The sequence below is a fragment of the Podarcis raffonei genome, chromosome 12, assembly GCF_027172205.1.
Source record: "Podarcis raffonei isolate rPodRaf1 chromosome 12, rPodRaf1.pri, whole genome shotgun sequence".
NCBI lineage: Eukaryota > Metazoa > Chordata > Lepidosauria > Squamata > Lacertidae > Podarcis > Podarcis raffonei.
Window position 1 is genome coordinate 44,444,295 of NC_070613.1, and position 18,976 is coordinate 44,463,270.

Consider the following 18,976-nt stretch of genomic DNA (forward strand, 5'->3'; position numbering starts at 1 on the left):
TTTGTGTTTAGTGTAGTGTAATGTGTTTTACTTTGTGTGTTTGTTATGTCATTTTTGTGATAAATGTCGAAAATCAATAAAAAAATGGGGGGGGGACACCTGAGGCGAAGAGGGAGAAGGACGCCACTTGGGGGCTTGGCGCGCGCGCTACCTGGTATCTCCTTCCCCAATCCCCAGCCAGCCCGCGCCCCGCGCCCCCCTCCAGGGACCCGGCTTTTAAAAAGGAGACCATTTGCAAGATTTCGACTACCTAGGGGGGCCTCCACAGGGTTTAATCCGGTACTGTCCCCAGGTAAGCCCTGCCCCACAAGATGTGGCGCACACAACACACACAATTTGAATGGGAATGCTTATCAACTTTTTTTTGGCGGGGGTGTGTGTTCAAAATATCCCATAATGGAACTCGCCCCCTAGTAATCGGGGGCAAAAAAACTGAGGCTAAGAGGGAGCAAAGGACGCCGCTTCAGGGCTTGTCGCGCGCGCGCGCGCTACCGGGTATCTCCTTCCCTTCTCCCCAGCCAGCCAGCCCGCGCGCCCCGCGCCCCCCTCCAGGGACCCGGCTGCAGCCTCAGGCCTCGCCCCCTCCCCGCGCGCCCGGCTCCTTAGCTCTGCCCCCTGGAGTCCCGGCGACGGGCTTCCTCACAGGCGCTGCACAAAAGCCGCCGCTTCCCCCTCAGGCGCTTCGTCGCCGGGCTGTTGCGCCGCCTTCGCTGCGCGCAATTCGCCTCAGGCGGGCAGCACCGAGTCTGGCCTGACTTTGCGGGGAGCGGAGGCGCCCTGGCTGGGGCGTCGGCCCTCCTCCGGGAGCCGAAGCGACGATGGAGCAGCAGCAGCAGCCGAACCACGAGCCGCACCGCCACCCGGCGCAGGAGCGCTCGCGCTCCCACACCGTCACCACCACCGCCAGCAGCTCCTTCACGGCCAACTGGTCGTCCGCTTCCAGCACGCTCGCCTACGACCGAGAGTTCCTGAGGACGCTGCCCGGGATCCTCATGGTGGCCGAGATTGTAAGTAGCCCAAGCTGAGCAGCAGCAGCAGCGCTTGCTCGCGAGGAAACGCGCGCCGCGCAGGAGGAGCTGCTGCCGCCGCCACAGCCCGCGCTCGCTGGGACCGATCACAACCCGGACCTCCCAGTTTATCCGGGAGGGAGCCCCAATAGCGCTTACTTCCGAGTAGACACGGTTGCGATTTCCGCTCTTCTTCTTGTCCACATCCCCCTCGCCAGTGCATTTCTCTCTCTCTCTCTCTAAATAATAATTTTCATTAGTTTTCAAAATTTTAGCAAATCTATCCAAATTATTAAATTTAATACATTTTTTAAAAAATATATATATAATTAGGTTTCCGCTCCTGTTACAAATGCTTCCTGATGTTCCCACTTCATTCTTCTAGCCAATGCATAGCTCTTCCCCCGCCCCCAGGCACAAGGGTTCAGTTCCCAGGGCAGGTGTAAAGTAGAAAATGCAATAAAATCAAATATCTGAAGCCTCTCTCGCTTGGAATTGGCTCAGCCCCCGAAGTGTTTTGGAACAGGATGTGTTTATAAAATAAAGCTGGGGTGCAAGGGAGAGAGATCCATCCGTGCACTTCCCTTGGACTTGGAATATTTCATAGAATCTGAGTGGGAAGGGATCCACGAGGGTCATCTAGTCCAACCCCCTGCAACGCAGAAATCTTTTCGCCCAATGTGGGGCTCAAACCCATAACCCTGAGATTTATAGTTTCATGCTCAGCCGACTGAGCTATCCATGTGTGTGGATGGGGGAAGAGAGAAGAAAATGACTTTATACATGCTCAGAGGCATACCCATTGCTTCAAAAGTGCCAAGACTTGAGCATTGTAAGCTAGTCAAAAACCCTGCACCAATTAATAAGAACTGATTTAGATATAACTAAACAGGTGTAACGCTCCTTTGGAGATACCATTTGCGACGTGGAAATAGGATACGACTCCTTGGGCGGTTCTTCATTGTAACTCCATGCTGTGAGCAACCTCCTAAAGGAAAGAAGAAAGCAGGGGTGGGAGAAGGAGAGGGAGTCTTGCATTAAGATCATTTTAACTGCTAAGAGACCTCAATTCCTTTATTTTGTTACGAGAGAAGATACAGGAAGTAATACAGACAGTTGCTTTCAAATCTACCAAAGAACAGTTTCGTCTCTCCATTTCTGTTTCTTACCTGAGCTTTGCTCTGTGCTTCCTCTCCACTGGCTTCTTAACACATCTCTCCCAGCTTGTTGCAAATTCATTCGAGCCTGACAGATCACTTGGGCAGCAGAGAGTTAGACAAAGAACCTATGCCCCCCCCCAGTAAGGGGGGGGCTCCTTTTCCCCAGCTATCTGAATAATAGCCTTTTTCGGAAGCTCCTTGGGGCCATTTCCTCTGGTTGTTTTTTTGCTTTGTTGAAATGGAGGCGCTGAAGTGGTTGTAGGCTGGACAGGTTATTGTTGCCCTTAATAGGTCACCTGAGGCGAGATTAGAATCCTGGTGTCAGGTGAATCCTGAATAACTCAAGCTGGGCTCATTCACAACACTCTTTTATCTCCTGTAAGCACTTCAGTACCTATGGTCAGAATGGCATTCTGTTAAGCCTTTGGTAGTGAAGAGGAAGAGAGCTGCCCAGGAATGTGCCTAATAGCCTAGATATCCACTCCCAAGAATGTGTGCAGTAGGAGAGCCCAGAGATGGGATCGAAGAGGTGTCTTGAACAACTCCCATTATCAAGGTGTGTAGTATAGTATTATACTATAAAAGGTGAAGGTAAAAGTACCCCTGACCGTTAGGTCCAGTCGCGGACGACTCTGGGGTTGTGGCGATCATCTCGCTTTATTGGCCGAGGGAGCCGGCGTACAGCTTCCAGGTCATGTGGCCAACATGATTAAGCTGCTTCTGGCGAACCAGCGCAGTGCATGGAAATGCCATTTACCTTCCCGCCAGAGCAGTACCTATTTATCTACTTGCACTTCGTGCTTTCGAACTGCTTGGTTGGCAGGAGCATGGACCAAGCAATGGGAGCTCACCCCGTTGTGGGGATTCGAATGGCCAACCTTCTGATTGGCAAGCCCTAGGCGCTGTGGTTTAACCCACAGCGCCACCCGTGTCCCTTATAAACTTATATAACTTATATACTATACTGTGGTCTAATCCACTGAACCCCTTGGGCTTGGCGATTGGAAAGTCGGCAGTTCAAATCCCCGTAATGGGGTGAGCTCCCGTTACTTTGTCCCTGCTCCTGCCATCCTAGCAGTTTGAAAGCACACCAGTGCAAATAGATAAATAGGTACTGCTGCACTGAGAAGGTAAATGGCATTTCCGTGTGCTCTGGTTTCTGTCACGATGTCCTGTTGCACCAGAAGTGGTTTAGTCACACTGGCCACGTGACCCAGAAAGCTGTGGACAAACGCCGACTCCCTCGGCCTGAAAGCGAGAGGAGCGCCGCAACCCCATAGTTGCCTTTGACTGGACATAACTATCCAGGAGTCCTTTACCTTTTACCTTAGTATAGTATAGTGAATTGGAAGTAGACTACAGCAGCAGGTGTTTATGTTACCCATATTTTCTTAAATTTTTTAAAAAAGAAAAATATTTCTTTTCAGGTAGTCTGATGCACAACCCAACAATAGAAAGGTTTTTAAATTGTAATACAGTGGTACCTTGGTTTACGAACTTAATCCGTTCCGGAAGTTCGTTCTTAAACCAAAGCATTCTTAAACCAAGGCGTACTTTCCCATAGCAGTGGGGGGCTCAATTTACAAATGGAAAACACTCAACATGTTCTGCTTCCAAGGCAAAGTTCACAAACCACAACACCTACTTCCGGGTTTTCAGCGTTCTTAATCCAAGTTGTTCATAAACTAAGCTGTTCTTAAACCAAGGTACCACTGTACAGGCAACTCACCTTTGACCTTTGAGTTACATTCTGAGGCACCACATGTTTTAAGTCAAATTGCCTATAATACAGTGGTACCTTGGTTTAAGAACTTAATTCATTCTGGAGGTCTGTTCTTAACTTGAAACTATTCTTAACCTGGCTTTGTTTTGCATTAAAGTACCGGTAGTTGAGAAGGACGCGGCTGGCGCTGTGGGTTAAACCACAGAGCCTAGGACTTGCCGATCAGAAAGTTGTTCGAATCTCCGTGACGGGGTGAGCTCCCATTGCTCGGTCCCTGCTCCTGCCAACCTAGCAGTTAGAAAGCACGGCAAAGTGCAAGTAGATAAATAGGTACTGCTCTGGCGGGAAGGTTCACCAGAAGCGGCTTAGTCCTGCTGTACACATGACCCAGAAGCTGTACGCCGGCTCCCTTGGCCAATAAAGCGAGATGAGCGCCGCAACCCCAGAGTCGGCCACAACTGGACCTAATGGTCAGGGGTCCCTTTACCTTTACCGGTAGTTGGTGTAAAAGGTTGAAGTACAGTATCTTTTTTGAGGACCACGTTGAAGGCAGAATAACTTTTGGTTTGGTTTCAGCATGCCTAATGGCATGGAAAAAGGGCTGCTTAAAGACCAATGTTTTATTTCTTTAGAATAAATAAAGGCATTTAAATTTATCTGCAATGGTATCAAGAATCCTCCTGCGGGGGAAATGTTACTTCATGGGAACGCAGTGTGAGACTGAAGATCTGCCCACATAGATCAAGGAGTAACTGAAACTGTTCTGTTTTGTTTTTGTCCTGGGCCTTTGTTGAACAGGTTATTTACACATTCAGAACCTCTCTTCTAAAATCTGTTCCATAGTGTACTCAAGAGGTAGCTCTCTCTCTCCTGCTACACTTATTAGCTGCCACGCCTTCAGTGCTGCGTTCTGCCAAAGTTCCTGAAAGTTATTAGAGAGACCAGAGTGCTTTTTGTTCGAATGCTTTCAGCATATACTTCTGACATCTTGCTACACAAAACGGATATGTTCAGAATAGCAGAAAATGCTGTTATTTGCAAACAGCGATCCATAAGCCAGTTAAGTCAGGCTGTGTAAATATAAAGTCGGAAACATTCCTGCTATGATCTTGACCATTGGTGCTTCAGCTCATTATAAAGAGTGCTGTGTGGGTTTTGGGTGCTTACCCCTAGCACAAATTAATTTTAAGTGGTTAATGATTAGGGGATCTAAAACCCTTTGTTCTGCTCCTCTCTCTTTTTTTTGCAAGTCCTCTTTTATACCTTTTATGAATTGTTCTACTTGACTGTTTGGCTTTGATGATGTAAATAGTCTGTTTGCTTGATCACATATACCTTGATGCCTTGGAGGTGGAAAGCTGCTGTTGGCTTTGCAGATAAAACAATGGATTGGTGGATGGCTTAACTCACTTCCTCATGGCTTCCAAACAAAAGCAGCCTGATAGGAAGCAGAGGCATTTTAGAACTTTGGGAATAGGATGGGTGAAGAACTATGTTACAAACTGTTGACTATAGCTGCAATTCTTATGCCACACAACCAGGAAATAAGTCTTGATAGAATTTACCGGGACTCGGGTGGCGCTGTGGGTTAAACCACAGAGCCTAGGACTTGCCAATCAGAAGGTTGGCGGTTCGAATCCCCGCAACGGGGTGAGCTCCTGTTGCTTGGTCCCTGCTCCTGCCAACCTAGCAGTTTGAAAGCACGTCAAGTGCAAGTAGATAAATAGGTACCGCTCCAGTGGAAAGGTAAATGGCGTTTCCGTGCGCTGCTCTGGTTCGCCAGAAGCGGCTTAGTCATGCTGGCCACATGACCCGGAAGCTGTATGCTGGCTCCCTCGGCCAATAAAGTGAGATGAGCACCGCAATCCCAGAGTTGGTCACGACTGGACCTAATGGTCAGGGGTCCCTTTACCTTTACCTAGCCATAATATGTGCTACTAGCTGTAAGGAGTATTCATAGCCAGGGGTGTGTGTGTGTGTGTGTGTGTGTGTGTGTGTGTGTCCCTCTTCCTAGTCAAGTACACCTTTAAAATAGTTTAAAATAGTTCAGATACCAAGCTTTGTTGTTTTGTATTCCCCAAAGCACTCTTCTTCAAAGTGTTCTCCTAACTTGCGGCTGAATTCTCAAAGTTGCTTTGCTCTTCTTTCATAAAACTGTTGTTGCTGTTTGCAGGTAGTTATTATTCATATTTGCAGCACATAATGGTTGCAATCCATATGAATTGTTTGCAATATTTTGATTTAAGTCTGTGGGATTCTTTTGGAGCTGGAGTCCCATCTTCGCTGATTTGGTTATTTTGCATAGCTGGTTGAAAGGAAAGCATAAGAAATGGGTGGGTAAAGATTCTCCATGAAAATTACGGCAACAACAACAACAACAACAACAACTAATAGCAACAACAACAGCAGCAGCAGCAACAACAACACACGTTTGATTCCTTGTAGCAAAATAGAAAATAGTCACAGAGTTAAGAGGGACAGTTGCTCTGAAATTTTGAGATAGCTCAGTTGATAGATCATGTGACTCAGGATCATGGGTTTGAGTCACAAGTTGGAAAAAGGAATCTGGCATTGCAGGGGGTTGGACTAGATAGCCCTCGTGGTCCCTCCCAACTCTACAATTCTATGATTCCATGCCAGTGTTTGTGTTCACCTTCACTATGCTCTTTCTTGCAGTTATTTTCTATCTCTTGTAAAGGATGGAACCATACACCAAGCTACCTTCAGCAACAGCGTTCCTCTAGGTCAGGCCAGTCCAACTTTTCATACCAAGTGGACTGCAAGTGTACTTCAACATGGAATTCATAGCCGGGGCTGTGTGTCTTCCTTGTCAAGTATACCTTTAAAATAGTGCCTTATAGTGAAGCCCAAAGGGAAGAAGGTGTGAGGCTCTGGCAGGGTGCTAGAGCCCTCCTACCTTCTTCCCAAAGCTGGGAAAGTTCTAACTGGACTTTGGCAAGGAGACAGGCTGACTCAGGGACCCTGTTAGAGACCTCATGCCACCTTCTCAAAGCCCAGGAGGGCTGTTGGTGGGGAAGGGGGTATCAAATGTTGCTGAGAGTGCCAAAAAAGTCCTTGAGGGATGTCTTGCTTGGTGCCATTATTGTAGCTTTAGTAACATGTTGTTATCTTCTTAGTTAAAAGAGTGAAAGTTAATATAGAGCTAAGAGTAGTGTTCGAAATTCGCCAGGTGCCAGTTACATTTTGCATCTGGCTATCGGCCGCTTGCAGCCAAGTGAAGATGCCTGGGCGCCAGAATGTCACCTGACGCCTCCGCCTTTTGGAGGTGTCATACCTGAGGATCCTTGGATCCGGACTGTTTTCACACACTAATACCCCAGCCTGTAGAATTCTATATTTTATCTGCACAATCAGAATGAATTTCAGGAACCAAAAAGTTGTGTTTTTCAATATGGCTTTCTAGCCGCCTGATCCCAAAATGGCAAGTAGGCATTTCTGTTTTGGTGGCTGCAACTCTCTTCCTACACTCGAGTAGGACCCTGGCAGAGACACATGCCTGACTGGCATGTTCTCGCCCTCCTGATCTTCCTTCAAAAGCTTTCTTCTGCCCGAATATCACAGCGACCGATGTCAACAGACACTGGCACGCTTAGGGATCTGCAGAGTCTTCGCAGCTTGCGTAACAGACCTCAGCAACTCAGCATTTTGGCTAATCTACTTTATTTACATATACACACGGAGCACTGCAACATGGCTCCCTCTCTCTCTAGCATCAGACAGCAAAGAGAAAGAACAAAGGACAATAGTCCCACTTCATGGAACACAGTAACACAAACATCCTGTCTCCGTCACTTCCCACTCTGTGGAATCAAAGCATACACCGTCGTGTGATAGACAACAATCCTATGACTGTAATCACGGAGCAGGAATTCTAACAGTTTATGCAGCCATTTGGCACCTAGTTTACATATGTGAGTTTCTAACACTGGCTAAGTGTAAAATTACTGTATTTTATTTTATTTTTTAAAAGATTGGATCATTGCTACTGAACACAAACTAGGGATTATTTTGAGAGGAGGGACTGTTTTACTCCTGATTTTTGTAATAAACTCTGAGGGCCTTTTGGATAAATGATTTGAATACTATATAGGGCAAGCTCTCTCCATCCCTCTGTCTGTTCCCATAAAGCTTCCCTGGTTTATTTTTTCCTGTGATGAAAGTGGTGCCTCTCATAAGGCATTATGTTTGTCTTTCCAGTAATCTTATGATTAAATGATGAGACACTTCCAAGCTGTTACAGATCCTGTTGCAGAACGTTCAGGTTGCCAAGGATGTGGTCCATGTGTTTACTTTCTGTACAGGAAGTTTGAGAGGACACACGTTTTACTAGTAAGCTGAATGTTCAGAGGCTACCAAAACCTGACTGTAGAATTGATGCAGGATAAAGCTGAAGCTTGACTAATTTCTTGCCAAAGATTGCACTGGAGTTCCACTGCTACCCTTATTAATGTGGAATTTTAAGATGAATTTTTCTTCTTATCTCAAAAGGGGAAATATTTACAGTGGTACCTCTGGTTACATACTTAATTTGTTCCGGAGGTCCTTTTTTAACCTGAAACTGTTCTTAACCTGAAGTACCACTTTAGCTAATGGGGCCTCCCGCCGTGTGATTTCTGTTCTCATCCTGAAGCAAAGTTCTTAACCCGAGGTACTATTTCTGGGTTAGCAGAGTCTGTAACCTGAAGCGTATGTAACCCGAGGTACCACTGTAATGGCATTTTGGGTGAAATCGTGTGCCTTTTGCAAATCCTGGCCTGTCTGGTTTTTGTGGACCTCTCAAGGGGGAGCGCTGTGGAGACATGAGTGGCGCTGTGGATTAAACCACAGAGCCTAGGGCTTGCCGATCAGAAGGTTGCGGTTCAAATCCCCGAAATGGGGTGAGCTCCCATTGCTCGGTCCCTGCTCCTGCCAACCTAGTAGTTCGAAAGCACTTAGTCATGCTGGCCACATGACCCGGAAGCTGTATGCCGGCTCCCTCAGCCAATAAAGCGAGATGAGCGCCGCAACCCTAGAGTCGTCCACAACTGGACCTAATGGTCAGGGGTACCTTTAACTTTACCAACCACTTCACTTGGCCCAAAAGAGCAAATAGCTGAGCTCTTCCAGCAGTGAGACTAGTGTTCCAGCCATACTAGTGTTTCACCCCCAAACCAGTTTTATTGCTGAATGTGAACTTCAGATTTTAAGAAGTAAAATCTTCCCAAGAAGATCTAGCAACAGAGTGTTGAGGACATCGACCTCCTGATTGCATCTGTCCTATACACTTAAGGTCACTTAACTTTAGAAATCTTTGTTTTATGTACACTAAAAGTGGGGGAGGGGAGCAAAGTACTCCGTGAATATTTGACTTAGCACCTACTCTTCCTGTTCAGGTAAAATTCCCAGTGTAGTCAAATTTCAGAAGGTAGCAGATCTGTAAATTTTGGGTGAGTTGTTTGTTTCTTTCCTTAACAAGGTGGGCTATTGGGCGGTCTTTTAAAAGAAGTTACATTGTTATTATCTTTTCTTCATAATGAATAATCAGAACTCTGCGTGAGCGTGTTCCATGTTGTGTTTGTGTGTGCATGTGTGCATACAAATTAGGTTGCTTTGAAAATGTACAATTCTTTTAAACTCTGTCTCCTGACACACCTACAACTGTCCAGTATGTTTCCTTGAGAAATATAATTTGCTGTGCTTTATTGTGGGCTGTGGTTTTTTTGGGTGTGGGTCATAAAAGCGGGAGGTTGGTGGTGTCAAAAACAGGAAAAAAAATGAAAGGTGAGACATGGAATGAGCCCAGCACGTCAAGAAAATGATGGAGAGATTGACAAGGGAATGAATGATCATGCAGTTCACATTTGGATTGAATGAAGGGCTAACGAAACAAAAAACACCAAGACAGCAATGTGTACTCAGTGCTCATATGGAGGAAATTCTCTGGTCTTTTAAAAAAGTGTGTGTGTGTGTGTGTGTGTGTGTGTGTGTGTGTGTGTGAACAACCCCTGACTTGCAGCGCCCACCTATGCAAGCTTACTTAAAGGTAAGCCCCAGTGTGTTCAGTGAGATTTACTCCTAAGCAGTGCTGTTTTTCTGGAAAAAGGTGTGCTGGAATTCATCATGAATGCCTCCCTTGTTCTCTTATAATAGCAATGGCGCCCACCTGAGAGGTGCGGGAACTCAGTTCCAGTGAGTTTCGGCTGAAAAAAAGCCCTGCTGCTAAGTAAATGTGTAGTCTTAAAGTATTCTTCCTATTTTGTCTTCGGCTTCCGTCATATGCAGGTAGAGGCTACTATAACTGAAACTAGCAAATGTCAGTGTGATGGATATCCATCCTTTGATACGCATGACTGAGACCATAGAGACAGACAGCAGAAATAAATGAACAGTTGTTCTTAATGCATTTTGTGAATCGGCACCTGTGATTGTTTGCGCGGGGGCTCTCCGCCTCAAGCCTTCTCTTGAACAATCAGTGCCATATAATTGTGAATGACTAGTTTAATTATTAAAGGACATATAACCGCAAAACATGTTGCTACGTATAACTGTACTTGTATAACTGTGTGCATAACTTGCTCAGTCAAGGGAATTGTACAGCGGTTAGGGTTACAAATCTCACAAAGTTGCTCCTTGTCTTGATCCCTGAGAAAGACGTTTCTGAATTCCTGTCTGCTGATTAGTCAAGACATTTTAGCCAAAGGTAAAACCTATCTATCTCTTTAGAGATACTCATAAGCATGAGACCTTTAAAGTGGCCAGATCTCTTGGCCCTTTCTGTGCCTTTTTGCTTATTATTATTATTATTATTATTATTATTATTATTATTATTATTATTATTATATTTGCTGCAATTGCACAGTTTTGATTAGATTCAAGCCATCCACCTTTGCATTAAATGCATTAAATGTACTAGAGGTACCTATGCATATAAATTTGTACTTACAATTTTTTTATACATGCAGATTATTATTATTAAGCAAATTGCTTCAAAGTGCACAGTGTTTGTGAAATTCCAGCCATCCACCTATGCATTAAATGCGCAGGTACCAGAGGTATCTATGCATATAAATTTGTACATACAAATGCAAAATAGCATCATGGGCTGTGTGCCCCAACTCCTTCACCTATCTAGCAACTCTTCCACCCCACCCAGTGGGTGAGAAGCCAAGATTATTGGCATGTAATCTGATATTGATGTATAGTATAATATCCTTACGAAACTTTATTTGGTTGTTTGATCTGTCGTAAGGCAACGTTGCTCTACAATAACGACTTGATACAAATTCATTATTCCGGTGGGTAACAATTATGATATGCAACAAAAGCACAGGAAGTCTTTTGACACCTGGAATTTTTTTAATTATTTTTTTAAAATCTTGTAGGATGGGCTTCCATAGGCCAGAGCCCACTTCATTAAACACACTAAAGTCTGGCCCTCCGTCAGCAGATCGTCTGCATGGAAGAATGATGGGATAGGGAGCAAAACGTTATTACAAAGCGAGACCAGAGGGCCTAGCAACCCTATAGTTAGTAGCAGATGTGTCAAAGTATTATTTAGAGCACTAAGGACAAGGAGAATCAGTCAAAAAGAGTAAAAGATCTAATGTACTGAGTCTTTGCCTTCCTGTTTATAAAATATCAGCTGTTAACCCCATGATATTTTATATAAAAGGGGTAGAGGGGTAGTTTTGCTGGGGTGGCAAGGAGGGGTGAAAATGGTGAGATAGGGATTGAGAGAGAAGAGAGAAGGTGGCGGCAGAAATAGGGGGCTGCCCTCTGCCTGCCACCCCCAATTTTATAAGGACAAATTGCCATTATGATTATATCAATTGATGCAAGTCTAAAGCTTATTTTCCCTTTCTCTTAATAGTAGAAATGTCTAAGAGCAAGAAGTCATTGATTCTTTCACCTGTTGGGAATCATCAAACCAGACAATGTGCAGTGAGTCACACAATACTTTAATGAGCTTGTTGGGGATTTATTTCTAGAATCTGGTTATCATCAGACATGACCAGACGCATTGTGCAAAACCCATTGGCTTGTCTCTTTGTCCAACGGAAAAGGGCTGTAGCGGCAAATATTTACAGAGCAAGATAATCTCTGGGAGGTAATGGCCCTGCTTTAGAAAGTGCCATTGTTGAGACCAGTCAAAATTCTCTTCATCACTCACAAGTGATTAATGAAGCCAAATTCTTTAAGTTAGTTACATGTTGGCATTTATGTTCTCCTTATAAGATTACGTGAAGAAGTAGAGTTTCAGAGGCGATATGACTATGTACTGTCTTTTGTTTCAATGCTTGGTGAGATCTCAGAAGCCATAGGAATTTCTGGAGCAGTTTTGGAGTAGTTTGAAAGGATCACAGTGTTCATGTAGCATATTGGGTCTTTCCAGCAGTAGGATAAATTAGGCAAAACAGTAAAAATGGTAGAATAAATTAGGCAAATTTACCCAGGGAAAGTTAAGCACTTCTAAGACCTTGTGGTTTCAACAGAGCATTAAACACATCCTTCAATTTCCCACAGGCTTTTAAACTTTTAACTTTGCAAGGGCTTTTAACTGCATTTATTGTGTCCTTGGTTTCTTAAACTTGTAGAATTCAGTTCTTATTTTCACAATTTTGGGCCCCTTTGGTGCAGAAACTAGATCTGAAAATAAGCAAGCAGATAAATTTTCATGGTTTCAATTTGAAATAGTAATAGAAAGTCTTACTTTGCTATATCAGAACATAAGGAAAACTGAATGAGGAGAGATGAAAAAGGGGAGAGTCCCTTTCTCGTGGCTGTTCCAAACCTTCTCCAGGAATGCACAGTAGAGTTTGAGTTCTAGGAAAGATGGGGTCATGAAGGAAAGAGACCCCCCTGATCTAAAGGTACTATAGCCAACGGGATGTGGGTGGCGCTGTGGGTTAAACCACAGAGCCTAGGACTTGCTGATTGGAAGGTTGGCGACGGGGTGAGCTCCCATTGTTCGGTCCTTGCTTCTGCCAACCTAGCAGTTCGAAAGCACGTCAAATTGCAAGTAGATAAATAGTTGCTGCTCCAGCAGGAAGGTAAACACCGTTTCCATGTGCTGCTCTGGTTCACCAGAAGTGGCTTAGTCATGCTGGCCACATGACCCGGAAGCTGTATGCCGGCTCCCTCGGCCAATAAAGCGAGATGAGCGCCGCAACCCCAGAGTTGGCCACGACTGGACCTAATGGTCAGGGATCCCTTTACCTTTACCTTTACCTTTATTTTAAGAAGAAGCCGGGAGAGTTTGAGGGATGCTCTCAGCTACCCATTAGTTGATGGGACAGAAGTGTGTCTTAAAACACCCTCTACAGTTCAAAGAAGAAGCAGGGAGTGAGGCTGCCTTTCTTGATCAATGGAACAACTTTCAAATCCCATGCTTGCCTTTCCCACACCTGGTGCCTTTGTGACATCAGGTGTGTGTGTGTGTGTGTGTGTGTGTGTGAAGGCTACATTTGGTCCATGGGTCAGATGTTCCCCAGTCCTGCGCAACAGGAAGATTAAATGTAACAAGAACTCAAGCTTCTTATTCTGGATTTGGAATTGCAGCACGGTGAAAAGAGAAATCTTCACTGGCTCGCATGTTGATATTTTCACCAGCAGTTATACTGCAAAGCATCTTTGGAACCTGAGATTCTTGGTGCAAAGAAAATGGGCTGGGCAATAAAACCACCCTTTTCCAGCAATGCTGTTTCTTTATTTTAGACTGCACCTCCCAACATCACTTCACAACAGAAAATGTTTGTATGCTATGGTTTGCGAGCTTGGCTGTCTAAACTATATGCAGAGGTGGTGAGCACTGATTTTGAGCAAGTACAAGTTGCTTGGTTTATATTACAGTGCATTTGAAGGCCAGTGCCTCTCCCTCCCTCCCCCCCCCAAAAAACACACCAACCCACCCAACAGTCACAATAATTGTGGGATAAGAGAAGAAATAATTCAGGCTCTGCATAGTGTACTGTGCTGAACAATATTGGACTTGACAGTCTTGACATATAGTGGCTTTTAAATGCCAGAAAAGGTCTGTAGGTCTTGCAGTCAATGGAATTGCCTTTAGATTCTCTTGCCTTGCTTTCCTTTTGCAATTTTCCTATCTCGGCACTGGAAACCTGCTCTGATGTGGCGCTTCTTTAGCTCTACATTTTCACAAGGTTCGCTGGAAGCAGTTACAAAGCATTTCCATACAAACAACAATGCTAATTTATGATGTCTTCAGGTTGGAACTAAATTATCATGTTATTCTACTTAAGAGCTGGTTTGGGGTGTTGTCGCTAGCTCCCTTGTGCATTTAACTCCTCACATGAACAGTGTAACACAGGGAAACAAAGGAGGATATGTGCTATTTTGCAGATCTCCTTGGCTGAACAGGATGTCCAGTGAAACAGCCGATTAAAGTTCTAAGAAGCTTGTCCACCAATGTTACATTGTTCATGGGAGTGGAATAGAGGTGGACAACTATTTCATTCCATGAAGCCATATGTGATGGTGGGTGGGACTTGTACTGGGTGGGGGGTAAATTCATAGACATTCATATAGGCATACCTCCCCATTTGTCTACCATTTTCTCTTGACAAAATTACATTTCTCCAGTTTGCCAAACAGCTTTTGGGCAGGCTGTGGAGAACATAACTTTTTGTGGGTGCATTATTATTATTAATATTCCGCCTATCTAACTTGATTTCTCCAGCCACTCTGGGCGACTTCCAGCAGTTAAAACATTAAGCACAGTAAAATATCAAACATTAAAAACTTCCATATACAGGGCTGCCTTCAGATGTATTCTAAAAGTCAGATATTTGTTTATTTCCTTGACATCTGACTGGAAGGTGTTCCACAGGGCAGGTATGACTACTGTGAAGGCCCTCTGCCTGGTTCACTGTAACCTCACTTTTTGCCGTGAGGGAACCGCCAGAAGGCCCTCGTAGCTGGACCTCAGTATCTGGGCTGAACAATGGGGGTGGAGTCGCTCCTTCAGGTATACTGAGCCAAGGCTGTTCAGGCCTGTAAAGGTCAGCACCAACACTTTGAATTGTGCTCAGAAGCGTACTGGGAACCAATGTAGGACTGGTATTATTCAGCCCTGGCAACCACTCATTCTCTGATGATCAAGCAAATATGTATTTACGGAGGCAAGCAGGCAGGCAGGCACCTGACCTTATAAAAAGCTGAATGAATTAATTAATGAATGATGTTTTGGCCGCTGCCAATATGTTGCCATTTGTTCAAGCAGATTGCTTGATGGCTGTTGTTACGGATTTTTCTACCTGCCTGGTTTTAGGTGTTTAATTCTTGCTTGGTATTTTGGTCTCTCTTTTACTGTCGTCAGCCACCTTGAGCACCCTCTGGTGGGATTGAAACTGAAAAAATAAACAGAGAATTGTGTGTGGGTGTGTATCAAGAGAGAGAGAGCTCTGTGCACAGGCCTCAATTATGGCTCCTCTTTTGACCTTCAAGGAATGCGTTTTACCTCTCCAAGGACTGTGCGATAAAATGACAAACAATGCTGGGAAAGCAGATGGGGAAAAGTGTTTGTTCCTTTCAAAATACTGAAACTCGGTGCCATTGTTGTTGTTGTTGTTGTTTAGTCGTTTAGTCGTGTCCGACTCTTCGTGACCCCATGGACCAGAGCACGCCAGGCACTCCTGTCTTCCACTGCCTCCCGCAGTTTGTTCAGACTCATGTTTGTAGCTTCGAAGACACTATCCAACCATCTCGTCCTCTGTCGTCCCCTTCTCCTTGTGCCCTCCATCTTTCCCAACATCAGGGTCTTTTCCAGGGAGTCTTCTCTTCTCATGAGGTGGCCAAAGTATTGGAGCCTCAGCTTCACGATCTGTCCTTCCAGTGAGCACTCAGGGCTGATTTCCTTCAGAATGGAGAGGTTTGATCTTCTTGCAGTCCATGGGACTCTCAAGAGTCTCCTCCAGCACCATAATTCAAAAGCATCAATTCTTCGGCGATCAGCCTTCTTTATGGTCCAGCTCTCACTTCCATACATCACTACTGGGAAAACCATAGCTCTAACTATACGGACCTTTGTTGGCAAGGTGATGTCTCTCCTTTTTAAGATGCTGTCTAGGTTGGTCATTGCTTTCCTCCCAAGAAGCAGGCGTCTCTTAATTTCGTGGCTGCTGTCACCATCTGCAGTGATCATGGAGCCCAAGAAAGTAAAATCTCTCACTGCCTCCATTTCTTCCCCTTCTATTTGCCAGGAGGTGATGGGACCAGTGGCCATGATCTTCGTTTTTTTGATGTTGAGCTTCAGACCATATTTTGCGCTCTCCTCTTTCACCCTCAATAAAAGGTTCTTTAATTCCTCCTCACTTTCTGCCATCTAGGTTGTGTCATCTGCATTAAACGAAGCTAAACTTTGGGAGACTCGGGACAGATGAAAGATGCACAGGACATAGTTGAACTTTAGCATTTGCTCCCAGAAGAGGCAACAATGTCCACCATCTTGGCTGGGTTTAGAAGAGGATTAGACAGGGATAGTGGGTAAAGACCTGTAAAACATATTTTTATGGATGCGACAACGGCGGCAAGAGTCTTAATAGCACAAGGATGGAAGAATGAGGAAATCCCGACAAAAGAACTGTGGCAAGAAAAACTGATGGATTATGCGGAACTGGCAAAACTGACACACAAACTACGTGATAAGGATAACTGTCACCTCAAAGACGAATGGGAACCTTTTATGAAATATTTGAAGAAGCAACAAAATGAACTGGACTCTTTGGCAGGTTTTGAATAAACATTCGCAAACTGTTTATTGTAATATATAGATAGACAACTTGAGGATTTTTACAATTTTATAACATGCAGATAGAAATATGTGTTGAGAAACCAGAGAAAGGAGCTGAGGGAAGTCCGGGGCTGGGGTGGGAGGTGGGGGGGGGGTTGTTTTGTTTAGGGGGGAGGGGGGAAATGGAGAGGAAAATAATAATAATGTGGATGATGTATTTTTGATAAAACTATTGTGTTGAAATTTCCAATAATTAAAAAATAGAAGAGGATTAGACAAATTCATGAAGTATATGTGTATCAGGGCTTCTACCGGCCATGGGACAGAGGGTCATTGATGAATGATAATCCACCTTCTACCTAGGGTTTTAATAGGTCATAAGATTTTATGGTAACTATATTTGTAATGTATTTTTGTCGGTGTTTGTCCTTTGATGCTATGGCCTGTCGGCTACGCAAATAAAGTCTATTGATTGATATCAGGGCTTCTAACTGATGACTATGCTTTACCTCTGCTACCTGAGCCAGTTGGCCCCTGAACACCATTTTCTGGGAATTGTAGATGGGAATAATGCTGTCCTGCTTGAGTAATGATTGCGGGCTTCCCATAGGCATGTGGTTGGCCTTATCAGCAGGCTTTTCTTATGTGTATCCTAGAGCAATATGAAGTCCATAATTTTTAGGGTTCATCGGAATTGCCTGGAAATTTGAGTTGAGGAAAACAGGAGAGCTGGATATAGATTGGCGCTCTTCTCTGACAGGCAGTGCCCAAATGCACGCTGCTTGTTCCATAGGCAAAGAATCTAAATAATTTGTTTGCTGGTTTTTAATTTATTTAATCATTTTTTCAATACAAACAACAACAGCAAAAGACACATACAACAAAAACCATAATAACACTACTAACACAATTTGACAATTCAGCTTTGAATACTGATATACCAATGACTACACCTTTCTAACAATATTTCCCCAGCTCTCCTCCCCCAACTTCCCACCATTGTCCGCCTTATCGCTTAAGTATTCCTTCCAGATTTCTTCATATTTATCCATTCTTAATTTGTGTCGACATGCAGTTCGTTCATATATAGCTGGTCTGTCCATATTACAATCCATGTGCTCAATGGAATCTTTTTGCGGCTCTTCCAATTCATCAAAACAAGTTTTTTTGCTTCTAATATGGCATGGTATATTCATTTTTTTGACCCCTTGTAATCTCCCGCGTTTCCGGAATATAATTTAGAATTAAATTCAATTCCCCTAAATAACAATTTCTTTTTATTACTCTTGCTATAACTATCCTCACCTCCCACCAAAATGATCTTATCATCGGACATTTAATCATCATATGTACTAAGTTCGCATTTTTACTCCCACATCTCCAGCGGTTGTCTGCACTTGTTATTTTTTTCTGGTATAGTTTTGCTGGAGTCCAGTGGACTCTGAATATTATGTTCTGTTGTATAAGTCTTATACTAAGAATCTAAATAATTTGTTTCCAGATTTGCCCATTGGGTTACAGTGGTACCTCGGGTTAAGTACTTAATTCGTTCCGGAGGTCCGTTCTTAACCTGAAACTGTTCTTAACCTGAAGCACCACTTTAGCTAATGGGGCCTCCTGCTGCTGCCGCGCTGCCGCTGCACGATTTCTGTTCTTATCCTGAAGCAACGTTCTTAACCTGAAGCACTATTTCTGGGTTAGCGGAGTGTGTAACCTGAAGCGTATGTAACCTGAAGCGTATGTAACCCAAGGGACCACTGTATTTGGAATAACAGTTCTGATGCAGCAGCAAAAAAGCTAATGCTATTCTAGGTGGCACCAACAGAAGGATAGCGTCCAGATCAAGGGAAGTAATAGTACCACTCTATTCTGCCTTACTCAGACCATACTTGGAATACTGTGTCCAATTCTGGGCACCATAATTTAAGAAGGATGTTGACAAGCTGGAACGTGTGCAACCAAGAAGATCAAGGGTCTGAAAACTAAGCCTTATGAAGAGCGCTTGAAGGAGCTGGGTATGTTTAGCCTGGAAAAGAGGAGACCAAGAGGAGATATGATAGCCATCTTCAACTATCTTAAGGGCTGTCACATGGAGGAGGTAGCATGCTTCTTTTCTCCTGCTCTGGATGGTAGGACTCAAACCAGTGGCTTCATGTTACAAGAAAGGAGATTCCAACTAAACATTTGGGGAAACTTTCTGACAGTAAGAGCTGTTCAGCAGTGGAACAGACGCCCACAAGACGGGATGGGCTCTCCTTCCTTGGAGGTTTTTAAACAGAGGTTGGATGGCCATCTTTCAGGGATGTTTGAGCTGAGATTCCCTCATTGCAGGGGGTTG

At 44.3% G+C, this 18,976-nt stretch overlaps 1 protein-coding gene across 1 annotated transcript in view; it reads left to right on the forward strand.

Annotated features, from left to right (window-relative positions):
- Window positions 1–553: 553 nt before the first annotated feature.
- Window positions 554–18,976, forward strand: part of CMTM8 (CKLF like MARVEL transmembrane domain containing 8) — a 28,456-nt gene continuing 10,033 nt past the window's right edge. The window contains exon 1 of the mRNA XM_053410415.1: window positions 554–1,007. Within this exon, the coding sequence (XP_053266390.1) occupies window positions 819–1,007 (189 nt within the window). The 5' untranslated portion in view covers window positions 554–818. The remainder of the gene's footprint in view (window positions 1,008–18,976) is intronic.